The 16,229-nt window shown below is 37.7% G+C and overlaps 1 protein-coding gene across 1 annotated transcript; it reads right to left on the bottom strand.

Annotated features, from left to right (window-relative positions):
- Nucleotides 1–66: 66 nt before the first annotated feature.
- On the bottom strand, nucleotides 67–13,955 carry amn1 (antagonist of mitotic exit network 1 homolog). The gene is made up of 4 exons (XM_082159039.1): nucleotides 13,860–13,955; nucleotides 1,096–6,255; nucleotides 953–1,012; nucleotides 67–706 (listed from the first exon to the last, which is right to left on the bottom strand). Exons 2-4 carry the CDS (start codon nucleotides 6,203–6,205, stop codon nucleotides 573–575), a joined length of 5,304 nt encoding a protein of 1,767 aa, XP_082015165.1. The 5' UTR covers nucleotides 6,206–6,255; nucleotides 13,860–13,955; the 3' UTR covers nucleotides 67–572.
- Between the last annotated feature and the right edge of the window lie 2,274 nt (nucleotides 13,956–16,229).

Below are 16,229 nucleotides of genomic sequence, written 5' to 3'. Positions count from 1 at the left end.
TTTTTGAATTTTTTTCTTTGTATTAACGTTAAGGTATTCCAAATTTAAAATGTATATTTATTTCCTATTTTTAATTTGGGTTTGCCATTATTTCTGTGAATGTATGTTGAATATTTAAAGCTAATTTATGGAAATATTTTGTATTGTTTACTTGTATTAATCACCGACTTCAGTAAATCATGGTATAACAAACCTTAAAATCCAGGAGCAACCACAAAAGTTATTACAAAATGGTTTTATTAAAAAGCAATACAAAAATAGATTGTCAAATCTTTTACAACAACAATATATACAATTAAAAAGATGTACCTCCACGACAAACATGTTTCTTGTAGTAAAAATGTATAAAACATGCTTATTAGCAGCTGTTGAACTGTATGATCAGTGTGCAAGTGGTGCATTTATAATATAATACAAAACTTCAAGTACACCATAAAAATGAATCAGTACATTTTGCTATTTGAATTTGTTAGATTCATACTATTAACAGGGAGTAACAACAAAAGGAACGCATGACAAAATAACCCATTTGCTTAAATTTTAATAAGGAATCAAGGTCTTTCATTAGAATTCTACTTTGAGGTGTCTCCTTTCTTTTTGTGATATCTCTTCTTAAACTCCTGGAACAGGCTACATGAGCCGGAGACATCTGTGACCTGGATGGGCTGAGTGTGCTTTTTCTTCAAGGGGCTGAAACTCCAAACACCTGCAGATAGACAACCACAAAACCATTTAGATGAGTCATACACTACCTGCCATAAAATGGTACATGATAGGCAGATACAGGATTCATTTCTCACAATATACCCTGGTTAGGCTTTAGAACTTTGGATTGAACATTAACATGTGATTATTGGATATTTACTTATACCATTATGTTCATTAATCAAAAAGAATGAGCTTTAACTTCATAAGTTCATATTAAATTAACAACAAATTCTGTGTCCAATACCTTGTGTTGGCAAACAACTAGTTTCCATCGGTTTAACTTGATCTTCTGGGCCTGACATCCCTTAAGAAAAGGGAACAAGAATTTTAAAAAGTGTACATTTGGTAAACTTACATGCACTGAGAGTATATCATTTCAGAAGTTACCATTTTGCGTACTCCATGTCACGTCAGCTTGAGCGCAATTGAGTTCAGCTCCATCTTCAAAGTTAAAAGACTCTGGCAATACTTTGAATTCCAATGAAAGACCCTCCTCCAATGGCATCAAAGCAGGGTTCCCCAACTCGTATTTACTTTTTGTTACGTTCTCGGCTGAATGCAATAATTTGGATGGTGCAGTCTTCCCTCTGATAACATATTTATTCATAGACATTTGTTGTGTAGAAAACTTATGTGGTCTCTTTCGCATATTTCCCTTACCCAAACGGACGCCACTCTTTGCATTAGCACTTGGACCAAGCAGTTTTTTGATTGAGGTAGATGAAAGTGCATTTTTGCTGAGTTCAGAAATGGGAAGTGAGGGTAAGGTTCTATGCAGAGCCAGGTCTTTGGAGGATGCTTTTTGTAATCTCGCTCGCTTATCCACAACATCTTCATCCTGTGCAACCCCTTTGCAATTCGTTGGGTTACTCTTCCTTTTAATATTCTGATGAGAGAGTATAGTTATTTGAAGGGTTTCTGGGGGTTCTTCATAACTTTCTTTCCCTTTAGATCTTTTAGGTCGCTTCACTTCTTTTCTTCCAGAAGATGACCCATACAGTGCAAGACATACAGTATTGGTCTTCCTCATCAAATCAGGAATTGGGGTCGCTTGCTCAATCTCATTCTTCATGGTCACATTTGTTGCACATTTTGAAGGCAAGTCGTCTCTTGTCTGCTCTGCAATTTCAGTGTCCATCTTACAAACCTCTTCAGAACTTGATATGTCCTTCAGAATATTTTTCTTTACCCCTTTCCGAACGATCCTACTCAGAACTTCGTCCTCTGTTTCCGAATCATCTGTTGTTTCCGAATCATCTGTTGTTTCAAGAGCAGAATTGTCCAGTTTCACCAATTCGTTAGGATCCTCTTTTTCAGTCTGCAACTCTAGACTTGTGCCTTGGACCTCAATTTTAGTCTCTTCTCTGAACTCTGCTTTTCTCTGGCACGTACACAATGAGCCATCTCCATATTCTAAAGTTTTAAACCATTTAGCAAGACAACAGTAAGACTCTAACTTTTCACCACTAGAACTTTGACATTTCCCCTCTTTTGGCATCACATCTTCTAGGAGTAATTCTTTTTCAGACATGAGCTCCAGGACTTGAAGTTTAACCTGTTCCTCGGTGGTAATATGAACATCAATGTCTTTCTGCAAGTCCTTAACTTCCATCTCACCGGTAAACCATAGCTCAGCCATTTCATGAGGGAGAACATCGATCTTAATAGAGTCTAAAGCGTCCATCTTATCAGTCTCCACTTCATTTGTTGTCAAAACAAGTTCTTGACTATGTTTTGGATCAGTCTCACATCTCATACTCTCATCTTTGAGCATATAGTCAATGTCAGGCATTTCTTCATTGAATTCATTTTGCATTTGAGATTGTTCTGCGATCACAGGATTAAGTTTCGGTGGACTGGTATAGTCAATTTGGCAGGTTGACCCAGTTGTCAACACATAACATTTGGCTTTATGACAAAAATGGTCATCCATCTTTGATGTTGCATTTGCAAGCTGATGATTATTCTTCAAAATCTCACATTTTCCAGTTTGGTGTTTTTCTCCCTCCGGCCTCACCAGATGTGTCATGGCTTTCAGTGGATGTACTATATTTGATTGGCAATTGGTTTGTTCTGCAACCAAATTTCCCTCTGATGAGCAGTTACCATTGGCTTCTTCCAACCTCCACATGTGCATCTGTTCTTTTGTTGATATGGTGTCTTGAGGTGTATATAACGAAGATGTCTTATGCATTATCTCTGGTGGTGCAGCAATGTCTTGATCTTCCATCAACAGACCAGCAAAGCATTGTATAGCCACTTCCTGAGGGAGAACATTTATCCTAATAGAAGCTGCAGCGTCCATCTCGACAATCTCATCTTCATCCATTTGCACAGGAAGTTCTTGACTAGATTTTGGATCAGTCTCACATCTCACACCATCATCTGTGAGTTCCACAGCCTCATAGCCCTTCAGCAGGCAGTTACCATCAGCCTCTTCCAACCTCATCTCTGGTGTTGCAGCTATGTCTGTAACTTCCATCAACTGACCAGCAAAGCATTGTTCAGCCACATCATGAGGGAGAACATCAATCCTAATAGAAGCTGTAGCATCCATCTCGACAATCTCCTCTTCATCCATTTGCACAGAAAGTTCTTGACTAGGTTTTGGATCAGTCTCACATCTCACACCATCATCTGTGAGTTCCACAGCCTCATAGCCCTTCAGCAGGCAGTTACCATCAGCCTCTTCCAACCTCATCTCTGGTGTTGCAGCTATGTCTTTAACTTCCATCAACTGACCAGCAAAGCATTGTTCAGCCACATCATGAGGGAGAACATCAATCCTAATAGAAGCTGTAGCATCCATCTCGACAATCTCCTCTTCATCCATTTGCACAGAAAGTTCTTGACTAGGTTTTGGATTAATCTCACATCTTACATGGTTATCACAGTCACTGGATTCATTTTGCACTTGAGTTAATGACACAAACTCCAGATGTTTTTCAACTACATTACTAATCGTCAATGGACTTCTGGAGTCACTTTGGCTGGATGATTCACTTGTCAACACGGGACTTTTGGTTCCCACACCATTACCAAAACTATTGTTCAGTCTTAATATTCTAGAGGAGTGTTGACGCTTTCTTTTCCAACCACTGCTTTTATCAAATAACTTTTGATGATGCGTTCTTAATAAATAATCACGTTTTTTCAATGTCGTTACCATATTCTTCATTCCATTTAGTGGATTTGTAGTATTTGGTCGGCAACTGGTTTGTTGTTTAACCAAATTAAGCTTCAGTGAGCAGTTATCAGTCACAGTTGGAGAATGAGCATTAAAGGGAACTGCCAATTTTTCACAAAGACTCTCATTGTACATATTTTTCTCCAAAGATGTTTGTTCTACTTGTACTTTGTTCATTTCTAGGGATGTGTTTAACAAAAATGTCTCATGCTTGTCTGGTGATGCAGCAATGACATTATGTTCCATCATCTCACTAGTCTCACACTGTTCAGCCATTTCATAAGGTTGTTCTGCTACCACATTATTGAGCTTTGGTGAGTTTGTGCAGTCACTTTGGCTGGTTGATTTAGGCGACAAAACACTTTGGGCTCCAACATCATTACTAAATTCATCCGAACTGGCCATTTGAGTCTGGACATCTTTATCCAAATCCTTCACAACAGTAATCATGTCCTTTAAAGAATTTGTATTTGTTTGACTGTTGGTTTGTCCTGCAACCAAACAATCACGTGTTGGTGAGCAGTCAGCATCAGTCACATGTGGAGATTGTCTATTAAACAAGCTTTCATGAAGACACTCTGTGTCCAATGTTGGTTCTTCTGCTGGTACTTTGTTCTCAACCTTTTGTGCCTCCTTTGTGCAACCATTGGAGTTTTGTGCTTCGTGGTCAGGGGCATTTTGAAAGGACTTATAGAACCAAGAAGAACCACACTCCTTCTCGATGTCATCAACATTTTCATTAAGATTTAACCAAGAAGACTTAAACGTCATCTTCGGTGGCTCTTCGCTGTGTTTTAAAACATGAAAATCCTTGGTGACTCTGCTACGAGCATCACTTTTAATTTGCCTCAGTATCACAGGCTCCATCGGACAGTAAGCATAGACTTCTTGCATTATGTTTTGATATATACCAGTTTGTACAGCATTATGAAACTTGCGAAAATCCCCATTCCAAAAAAGCTTTAAGATGTCCCTCCCAGCATCAGTTTTTTGGACATTCTTCTGATGCCCATTTTCCATTTGCTGAATCATGTCAATTAAAGTGTGCAATCGATCTATTGGCCATTCGATAACAGGAATACATTCCGTTTCAGCAGTTTTCTTGTCTGTGAATGTGCAGATATTGTTTATCTTTTCACTTGGCTCATTTTGCACTTGAGTTGGCACAGACATTCTTTGTTCTGCAATCACACTTTTAAGCTTCGGTGAACTTGTGCGGCGACTTTGGCCAGTTGATTCAGTCCAAATGGGACTTTTGGCTCCAACATGGCAAAGTCCATCATTCAGCCTCGGCTCTGCTGATTTCGGCCGTTGATGCTTGCTTGTTGGGTCATTTGGTTCTCCTTTTTGGTTATTCAGATTAGCATTGGTCTCCAAAGCATGTGGGATATTTGGATGATGCCATACAACCTCTTGCACAGACCTTACATTCATTTTCACATTAGCAGATTTGTCTGAAACGTTAACAGGTGCTGTTCCTATCGGAGATAATGGCATGACAACGGCAACAGCTCTCTGTGCAGCAATGTTCTGACCACATGTAGAAGGTGTTTGCACATTAGCATGGGTTGACTTATCTGGAACCAATGACTGGTAATTGTAGACACCAAACAAACTACTGTGACCATGAGGTGCATTTTCTGTTGGGGGATAATGTTTCAGATCAGATGGCAAGCTTGTTCTTGTTTTTGACGAGTCTTTTGGCAAATTAGTCGGAGAATTTGCATGTTGCTGTCTGCTATGCAAATTGATAGTGTTCACATTTCTTCTGGTTTCGTTAAGACTTGTAACGTCCATTGTTTTTCCTTTAACCTGTTGAGAATTATTTGGGCCAGCTGCCAAGGAGGTATTTTGCTGCTGCATGTATAAACTGTTATTTGAGTTAAAGACACAATGTGACATGTTTGGCCCATTATTGTTAGGAGCACACTGTAGATTTATGTTGTTACCAGGTAGGAATATCTGGCAATTAGAGGGCATGTTCCACAAAATAATTTGCGAGTCCTGTTTACCTGACGGCAACGTATATTTTGAAGTAAGAGGATTTTCTTGAGCAAGCATTGTGTCTTTGGTAGCTTGAATGCTGCTAGTCAAAATCTGGTCACTGGTTGCCGGTTGGATTGTGCAGGTAAACTGTGTCAAATAATTTCCAGTGGCCCCCTGTCCTGGATAGGAGGGGCTTGGAGCGTGAGATGGTAAACATAGCTGATAAAAGTTTTGGCCCAAAGTATTAGATGTCCCATCTCCAGGTGTGGTCTCTTTTCCATGCAAATTTTGCAGTTGTCCTGATTGTTGTGAATTAGCTTGCATGCTAATGAATGTTCACTTTTATCTCCAGAAGGGGTGGGATATTCACATTCCTAAAAAACAAAAACAAAGCAAAATATTAGCGTACAAAATACTTTTCACGATACCAATATTATTTTGATACCAATACCAAGGCAAAAATCTAAAACCAGAAAAACAATTGAATAATAGATGACAGGAGTTAAATTCGTATTAATTAGTTCTTCAGTTCTGAATGGTTATAATTAATATTTTTAATTAAATCAGTCTAATAGAGGCATCAGTAGCATTATTGGGGATGTCTTCTTTCATAAAAACAAAAGATGCTATTAAACAAATATTTAAAATGTAGGCTACAACTAGGTCTCGCAATACATTTCTAGTACCGGTTTATCGTTACTGCTGACTCTTCCCTTCCACACCAAAACAAGTTTTAGTCTAACACTTAAGATTAAAGGATTTTTCGTCTCTACCCCTGCCGTTTCACACCATTTCCACCATCAGTAGCCTATACCTCTCCCCCGCCTGTCTCACGAGCAACAGTGTTTATTCACACCAAAAGGCAAAACAAAGCATGGCAAATCAAAAAAAAAAAAAAAAAAAGTCCCAACGATTTTCAAACCATTTACACATACAGCGAAATTCATGAATATTCATCAGGCTCTGTCAAAGAAAGTGAATTGCACTCATCACTTTTAAAACAACCCAACAAATTATCTTCACATTTTGATACTCGACTAAAATTAGGTAATACATCTCAAAATTAGGTAATATTTGCTGCCAGTCACATCCACAAATTGTTAGCAGTATAATTATGCCTTATGCATAATCAGCCACTTATTCATGTACGTCAAGAAAACTTTCACCACTTCAATATCTTATTGATATTGCATTGTGTTTTATCTAATACATTTCACATGCACCACTCTTAGGTCTTGTCCACACTAATACGTTTTTGTTTGAAAACACATCTTTTGCTCTCTGTTTTGGCCTTCCGTCCACACTGAGACAGTGGTTTTGTCCTCTGTTTTGGCCTTCCGTCCACACGGAGACAGTGGTTTTGTCCATTTTTGCGTGGTAGTGTGGACAGTGAAAACATTTTTTGGTTGATCTGACACGGAATGAACCTGTAGCTAAATATGTTACTTTGTACACTTTTCACATCGCAGTCCTGCAAAGATGCGGCAAAACATGAGCACTTGCGTTTTAGACCAAACATATAATGGTGACTGAGTGCGACCTGGACGAGATATTTTGCTAAATAAAATGATCCTGTCAAAATAATAGCATGAGAACTTTATTCTTTATTTTGAACTTTATTATGTCTGTTCCATCTGTATCATCTCAGTGAGCTTTTATGAGGTTTTACGCATGCGCAGTACAGTAGGCTTGCTGCGATAGTCGGTGTTACACATTGTTCAGCCGCAACACCGGTTACATGACTTGCCCACCTCGGCACCGCCGTTTAGATTTTTTTATAGTAACAAAAATCATTTAGTTCAGTAAGAAAACAGAAGGCGTCTGATCAAGTCAGCATTAGCTGAACAAGAGTCGCAGCACAAATCAGCAGTAGGATTCAGATTTCGCTTCAATTCAGAATTCACCTCAGATGATGGCGGAAGATTTGGTTTCAAAGCGAAACGTAAAAGTGCCCATTTAAGAGAGTTTGTCATTGTACTGTTTTTCTGTTGTTTTTCAGTAAGAATTATAATGGACCCACCATTCAAGCAATTGCCACCCCCGAATTGCCGCTAATTCACTCCTCACAGAGAGTTTGATTGACAGGCAATCTGACCAATCATAATACGCTATCCGGCGAATCGTATGCAAAGCGAGCGCAGCAGAGCGAGCGTTTTCAGTTCTTTCCTTTGGAAGTTAAACTTCCATAGGAATTAGGCTAATTGAAAACACTTGCTCTTCTCTGCGCCACGCCAGAGGACATAACACGCACTGCAAGCAATTTAAAAGCGAGGAGGAAAAAGAGGGGAAAATTCCAACACCTCTTGTCTAACACCACTGCTGACCCCAAAAGGAGCTGTAAAGTCTGGTGGGCATCTCATTAACTATAGATCAGTGGGCTTGCTGCAGTTGAATATCTAACTAAGAAACATCACAGGTATTTGGTACTTTGGTTTAGTGCCCGTCCTGTCTGTTTGATTTAAAGTCAAAATTCAATTTATCATCACTACATATAGAGCAGTGACAATAACCTAATAATTTTATTTGTAACAAAATCCTTTTATTTCTTTTATATGGGAACACTTTCACAATAACGGTCATTACGTTTAAAGTTAGGTTCAAATTTCATTGTAATTTGGTGGCTTGATTGTGTAAACAACTTCAAAACATTGCAATAAATAGGCTAAATAAATGGTTTTGCCGAATATTTGGGTCAATTTAGTCAGCTTTTACATTGAACCAGAGAGAAACGTTGAAGGAGGATAATGGCACGGTCTCTCTCCATGTAACACTAATAATACTAGTAAGGCTTTCCTTGCAAGTACAATTTTGCCTGTATTATTTGTGTCTGTATTAAATTGCTCTTGAGAATGTCGTGTTTATTGTCTCCCCCCAACATTTAGATGAAATTTATGCCCCTTACAGAATGCACTGATGAAGTCTGCGCGAGCAGGAGCACGGAGGTATGGAAATACATACGTTGACAGGCAGGTAGATTGGTTTGGTCAAACATTTTTTGGTCCTAAGATTTCCCAGAAGATGTGTACATATTTTAATGTTTAGACCACTTCTATTATTGATAGATAATAGGATAATAAATAATCAGTAGGCTATAACAAAAGTATGTATAAAAACCGATGCCTACCCTACCATTAATGGAACCATGAAATCAAAACTGATGTTAAAATAATACTTTTTATGTTTCAGTAAAACACTGCTGTTCACTTTCAGAAGTTGTAGGGATGTTTTCTTGTCACAAAAAGATTGTGAAACACAAATGTAGGTTATATAATTTTAAAGATAATTTAAGTTTACTTTACACACTTAAGCATTATCGTATCGCATATCGAATATCGCATTATTTAATGCGTTATCGCATTTCTCTTCAATATCGTGCAGCCCTAGTTTATAATAATAGTCCAGTCATTTTATGAAGAAAGGTTGAACAAATTGCAACAGAAGCAAACTCAACTGATTTTGTATCCTCAATATGTCCTGAGTAAGGAAAAAAAAAAGCCCCGGAGAATCCCATCAGGTGAAAGTTTCGAAAAATACCCAAATATATCCTATTCATTCTTTTTCTTATGTGAATAGGGTAAAAATTTTAACCTTTAAATAATCACCATGAAAATTACTGTGCATCAAGATGCATTGTTTGCATCAAGACAAACAAAAAATGTATTACAAGTTTTTTTTAATTGTTTGTTAACATGGACAAACGGTGTATAATCTAATTACGTATGTGCTAATTTGCATAAATACCACAACAGATCTAAACATTGGGTATAGCCAGGTGACAATGTCTTGTTGACCCATAACAGTAAAATACTAAATGTTAAGGTCTGAATGGAACCTATTTAGGCTACCCATGAGCATGAATACAGAGTCAGGAAGAAGTACTTTTAGAAACCAGCCTTTATTATTTATTATAGCAGAGATGGGGTTTGGGGCTGGGTCCATAGGACTGTTTCTGGGGATTCACTTTTTATTTTGCCCACCTTTTGTCTTCTGCATTCTCCTTACCATTGTCTCCTGTTCTTCCCTCAGACTCGTCCCCCAGAAACAGTCCCACAGACCCAGCCCAAAACCCCATCTCTTAAAAATTAATAAAGGATGGTTTCTAAAGTACTTCTTCCTGCCTCTATGTATTAATGCTCATGGGTAGCCTAAATGGGTTCCATTCAGACCTTAACATTTAGTCTTTTACTGTTATATGTCAACAAGATTCAACAAGACATTTTCACCTGGCTATACCCAATGTTTACATCTGTTGTGGAATTTATGCAAATTAGCACATACGTAATTAGATTATGCACCGTTTGTCCACAAACCATTTTAAAAAACTTGTAATACATTTTTTGTTTGTCTTGATGCAAGTAATCAACTCAGTAATTTTCATGGTGATATCTAAAGGTATTGGAGAATTTCATCCGTCTCATACATGGGTCCAAATAAACGCTGTAATGTTAGAGAAAACTAGGCCTAAGAGTATGGGAAGACAAAAACTAGGTCAAAGGTTGTGAGAAGACAAGACAGGAAAAGTACCTAAAAACCATATATGAAGTCATTTTTAAAAAAGCGCATGCGCAAGGACTTGCAGGTGTTTCTAATTGTGGCGAAGTGACGAGGAGGGGCAAAAAGAAAAAGATAACTATATGAACGCTAATTGGACACCAAACGATAAGAAAAAGCTTGAGTGCAGACCATTGTAAGATCAGATGAACAGCTGGCATATGTTGAACTGCTCAAAGTTTATTCTTCTGAGACCTGAAACTTCGACTCTGAATGATTTCTTTTGAGACCTGAACCAGACTTTGAAGACCTGAACCAAAGATCGTGAATTTGCCACCACAAGGGTTACATTTTTTTTTTTTTTCACGTAAGAAAATGAATAGGCTTTATTTGGGTATTTTTCGAAACTTTCCCCTAATGAGATTCTTCTGTGCTTTTTTTTCCTTACTCATGACATATTGAGGATACAAAATCAGTTGAGTTTGCTTCTGTTGCTATTTGTTCAAGGTTGACCCCCATTTTGGCTTTAAAATGACTGGACTATAAATTATGATTGGCATTAAATAATCACCATCCCGTGTCAAAACGGGGCGTCTAAAAGAAAAGTTCTGACTGCTGACTGAACATTGGTGAGTGAGCCTCTCCCGCTCGGCACTGTCAAGCGCAGCTTCACCACACAAATTTAACTCCGCACAGCTAAATAAAACAGGCTGGTGGCAGACTAATATTTCTGACTAACTTAATATTTCTGATGTAAACGCGTAAAGTTGCACAGAAGAAAGCCCAATAGGACCTGCCCTGTACAGTTTAAGAATCTGTAGCCATAGTAGAGGACTATTATTTTGTTGAACAGACCCGAGCGACAACTGATGACGTCACATGCTCAGACTTGCTTGACCAATCGGCGGAAGGGGGCGTGTCAGGCCGCCCACATGTGGAAAACGAATTTTGAAGTAATTTATTCGTTTTTTGCCTGGGAACTAAAAAACGGGAATAAAAATCAAGCCGAAATCTCGTTTTTTCGTAAAAACGAATAAAGGGGCCGTTTTCTCGTTTATGCTTATTTCATTTCAAATTGGAAAACAAACTATCAAAACGTACACGGACCCAAATGCGGTAAATAGGCAGGTTACTTCCGTGTACGCACAAATGACTTCCTTTTACCAGAGAATGTCTAATAGGAAGAGAATTGGCACTCTCTGCTTACTTCCGGTTTCTGGACTGGCTGCAGTAACACGTCTCTGTCCATGCGGGGGCGCTCGCAGGCGAGTGCAGAATGAATGGAGGTCTATGGCGAAAAACCCTCAAAATCCACTTTTCTCAGGATATAATTTTTTGTCTAGTAATTTTAATGTTGTATTCGAAAGGAGATGCAAAGAAATTACACATTGCTGGGTGTTAGATTTTTTAGACTCACTTATTTGGTTTAAAAAGTCTTTTAAAATGTCAATGACGTCAGAATGCTGACGTCATTAGCAGAATGCTAGCGTGTTATGGGCAAAAACAACTCAACCTGTAAGAAATCGAAAAGAAATAAGTACTCGTTCATTCAACTTTCGACCTATAACCCATGTTGAACTTGCAAAACCTACAATAAAATCTGAGATTTCTCAACGGCAATCGGGTGAAAGAGACACATTTAGCCGTCTAGCCCCATAGACTCCCATTCAGTCTGCACTCGCCCGCGATCACCTCCAGTGGAATTCTAATGGAACTGCAACCAAGATCGATACAATGGGGCTAATAGGAAGTGCCAAGGCTCTCCGTAGACGGGCTCTGCTTTTACACTGAAATGCCTTCCGGTTACACTGCCTTCCGTTTGCACTGAAAAGTTCACGCACATCCACATATGAAATCACTCGCATATACACAACTAAAGCATGCATCCACGTTTTATTTATGAATGTATGCGCGTGTGTTTTATGGATGTGTATGCGCGCATCGAGTGTATATGTATATGCGAGTGTTTATAGGTGTGTCTGCGACTGCGTGCAGCGAGTGTATGTATGTGCGAGTGTTTATAGGTGTATATGCATGGAAGTTTATGTATATGCGAGTATTTATAGGTGTATGCGTGCGTCAAGTTTATATGTATATGCAAGTTATTCACAAGTGTATATGCATTCATTACTAACATAATATGTATTGGTATGGATTTCATATTAATGTGCACGTGTATTTCATATATGTATTTTGAACATCCAATTCATGGATTTCATCAGGTCCCTTTCCACAGGTGTATTAATCAAGCACAATGCAGTCTGCATTCATAATCTAGGTGCTTGATTTTATACACCTGTGGAAAGGGACCTGATGAAACCCATGAATAGTATACATGTATATGCGAGTAATTTATAGGTGTATATGCATGTGTGTTATGTATGTATTGATAAGCGAAGTTTGATTTAAATCCTACGTGGCGCCTCATAATAAATGATTGATCCGTGCACATCATTATTTTTTATGGAAGCCTGTTTCTGCCACGGAATAAAACAATTTAAAAGATAATTACTACTTTTTCTCAGAATTGCGAGTCATAAAGTAAGAAATGCGAGATCTAAACTTGCAATTCTTTTTTTTTCTCGCAATTGCAAGTGTAACGTTACATCTCGCAAATATGACTTTCTAACTTTTTTTCAGAATTGTGCGTTATAAAGTCCAACTGGGGTAAAAAATACTTTTTCTCAGAATTGCGAATTTATATCTCACAATTCTAACTTTATAACTCGCAATTCTGACTCACAATTGTGAGTTTATACAAGTCGCAAACCTTTTTATTTTTTATTTTGTGGCAGATAGTAAGCTTCCAGAATGTTTTTTTTTAAATTCACGTGCCCTCGTAATCTTTCATCAAAATAACTTCCCAACTTTAATTTTGTGCACGTCCACATCTGTCATATTAAAGATTCTTCAAAAGTAACGTTAGCTACAAACAGTTTCTTGGGGGATAACGTTACAACTTAAGTAACTTAGCCTACTGAAAAACGTTGTTTTAATATGGCAATCCAGCTCCATTTCTACAAAATTTCAGCAGCATGTAACGTTAAACCCTTTTATTGGAAGATAACATTATGCATTTAAACGAAGGCCTATATGTCGTAGACTAAGTTAGATGGTTGCCATAAATTACCTCAGTTGTAACATCGCTGCTTTTACTGACCTAAACGCTGCTTCACCAACACATAATTTAAGAAAGAACTGAACAAAACGTATAGGAAATCGCCTTTAAATACTCTCAAACAGTTTCGTGAAGGAATGTCTTTTCTAATAGCACACGTTAAAACAAGATGCTTTTAAAAGCGTAAATGTGGCTTTGTTCGGCTCTCCAATTATTATCAGTGAAAAACAGCGTGATTTGGAGAATTTCTGGCCGTTTACGAAAACCAAAAAACGGCGGTTTAAAGAGCTCTTTTTTTTTTTAGACATAACGGTCACATCGTAAACAATAGCATAACTATTCACTGCAAGGAAGCATTAAATTACTTACTGAAGATTCTCGTAAGAAACACTCCACAGTCTGCGAGGTACTTCATTCAGCTGCTTTCTCTGAACACTTCCTCTCACTCAATCTTTGCAGGCCTTTAATGTGCACGAGGGGCGGGACCGTTAGTTCGTGTTGCCAGGTCCATTTGGTTATGTCGATTAGGGACTTCCGTTCTTTTTTTCCTGTTAATTGTACATTTGTTATAGCAACGTTTTATTATTTTAAAATTAAATCTGAATTATTTTCATTATTTCATATAGTCTATGCAGTTTCGCCACTGATCCAAGTTATTCAATATTTCGTAAAAAAACAATGGGATCTGGCAACATGTGACAATGGAGACGTCGCTGAATTCGATACCACATACCAAGTTATGGTATAGTTATGGGAGGTTAATAGTTCAGACTGAATAGCCTGAGAGGAACAGATGTTTGTGCCTTGCTGTTATGATGCTCGGTGCTCTGTAGCCATAGAAAGATATAGGAAAAATAGAAATAGTAGTAAGCTCTGCGTCCGGAATTCAGCAAATGTTTAGCAACTAAACCAGTATACTCAGAGTAAGCTGTTAACCTTTTCATTTAAAATGTATATATATATAGGATCTTTCAGTAATGTTAGTAACCATATCTACTCTGTTAACCTAAAACCTGCTCTAGACTATATCACTATCAAGAATCAGTCAATAATATAATCATTTGTTATGCTAACATTAATGCTAACAACTCTTATTGTTCATACATATTATGAACATTTTCATATTGCTTCTAAAATAATAATCGCTACTGTACATGATCAGCACCTAAAATAACAATGCAACTATTTATTATAATTTAGGCTAATGCTTTATGATTTTATTTGATCAAAACCAAACAAGCATGCACAATACATGGTAAAATAGGTTATCAGTAATCAGTCTGTCGGTTTTTCACAACTCTTTCAAAGGCCTGCTCCTGTCAATTATGTTTTGTTAATATATAAATCATGACCTCTCGCTCTCCAGCAGAAATACACTCTAAAAATGCTGGGTTGTTTCAACCCAAAGAAATGCTGGGTGAAATATGGACCAAACTGTCGAGGGATGCCCACCTAAAAGATTGGCACTTCCTTCACTTCATTTGCACCTCCAACTCGACGTCAACGCAGAAAGGGTCACAATAAGAAATCTGCAACTAGAGATGCAGCCAACGAGCTGTCTTGGTTAATAAAGAATATAACCATCTAAAAATATTCTGCTGAATAAAGAGGTTGCTGTTCATCTCTGCATCTCTCAAACCACATGAGAGAGCAGTGACAAGGCTAGTGACAAGGGTCATTATCCACAAATACAAAGGAACTATTGTATCTTCAGCTGCTTGCTGGAGACAAAGCCGCTGGCTAGGCATAGTCATGCTTGCACAGAAATAGCAGTCATACTCGTGATATTGAAACAGCAGTCATGATCCTTAACTATGATGAAGACGGCTGAAATCAGACTATAAAAGAAGAGACCTGGACAGGACTCTTCGCCCTTCCTTGCAATCTCCAGTCTGATACGCCAGCAGTTATCAGATGCAAGAAGCTTTAAGCCTTTCTAGTATCTCTCTGTTAGTTAGTACTCATTTTGTAATCTGTAACAAGTATTCTTTTCATTTTGATTCTTTTAATAAATATTGTTAAACATTTATTATAATCATCTGACTGGACCTTGGATTCTTGAGTACGTGTCACATTGATTCTTCTATCTGGATCAGGAAGATCCTAACTGGAGGAAACGACAAGAGGGTGAGCATTCTTTTGATATAAGAATAATCACTGTGAGTTTTGATTGATTAACAAAGCTTACGACAGGGTTATTGTTGTATAGCGAACACGGTTGAAGAGTACCTAAAAAGGTAGACTTATAATACGAAGGGGAAATCTATTATCTTTATAATAGAATACGAATTTGTATAGACTGATCGCTTAACTCTTGAGGACACGACTAAAGGATAGGCTCTTTATTTACCGCGGGATTATCTATATGTCCTGGATGGGATGTAGGATAATTTGGAAAGGTATTAATCGTGATAATCCATCGCAAAACCCAACCGTTTTTTGGGGGTTGAAACAACCCAGCAAGTTTTCTTTAAGTTAACTTTACATCATATTTATAGTTTACTATTTATATATTGTTTTGCACTTTAAATACTACTATGTTACACCATACAGTTATATCATTAACTGTTCTTTAACTCTTTCCTTGCCAGCATTTAAAAGAAAAAAAACATGGTTGGACATGATGTCCTTAATGTGACAAAATATGATTATCATAAATTTGAATACAATTTTTAAAACGCATTGAAATGACTATAGCAAGGTTTTTAATAACATCTACATAAATACAGTATTTCAATT

The sequence above is a fragment of the Leuciscus leuciscus genome, assembly GCF_965113295.1.
Source record: "Leuciscus leuciscus genome assembly, chromosome: 25".
NCBI classification, from domain to species: domain Eukaryota; kingdom Metazoa; phylum Chordata; class Actinopteri; order Cypriniformes; family Leuciscidae; genus Leuciscus; species Leuciscus leuciscus.
The sequence above is the reverse complement of the archived record's forward strand: the minus strand, read 5'-3'. Positions and strand labels throughout refer to the sequence as shown.

Coding starts and splice junctions, on each gene's coding strand:
- amn1 (XM_082159039.1), bottom strand. CDS start 6,205: ATGCAAGCTAATTCACAACAATCAGGACAACTGCAAAATTTGCATGGA. Junction 1,013..1,095: donor GACATGGAGTACGCAAAATG/GTAACTTCTGAA, acceptor CCTTTTCTTAAG/GGATGTCAGGCCCAGAAGAT. Junction 707..952: donor TAGTTGTTTGCCAACACAAG/GTATTGGACACA, acceptor GTCTATCTGCAG/GTGTTTGGAGTTTCAGCCCC.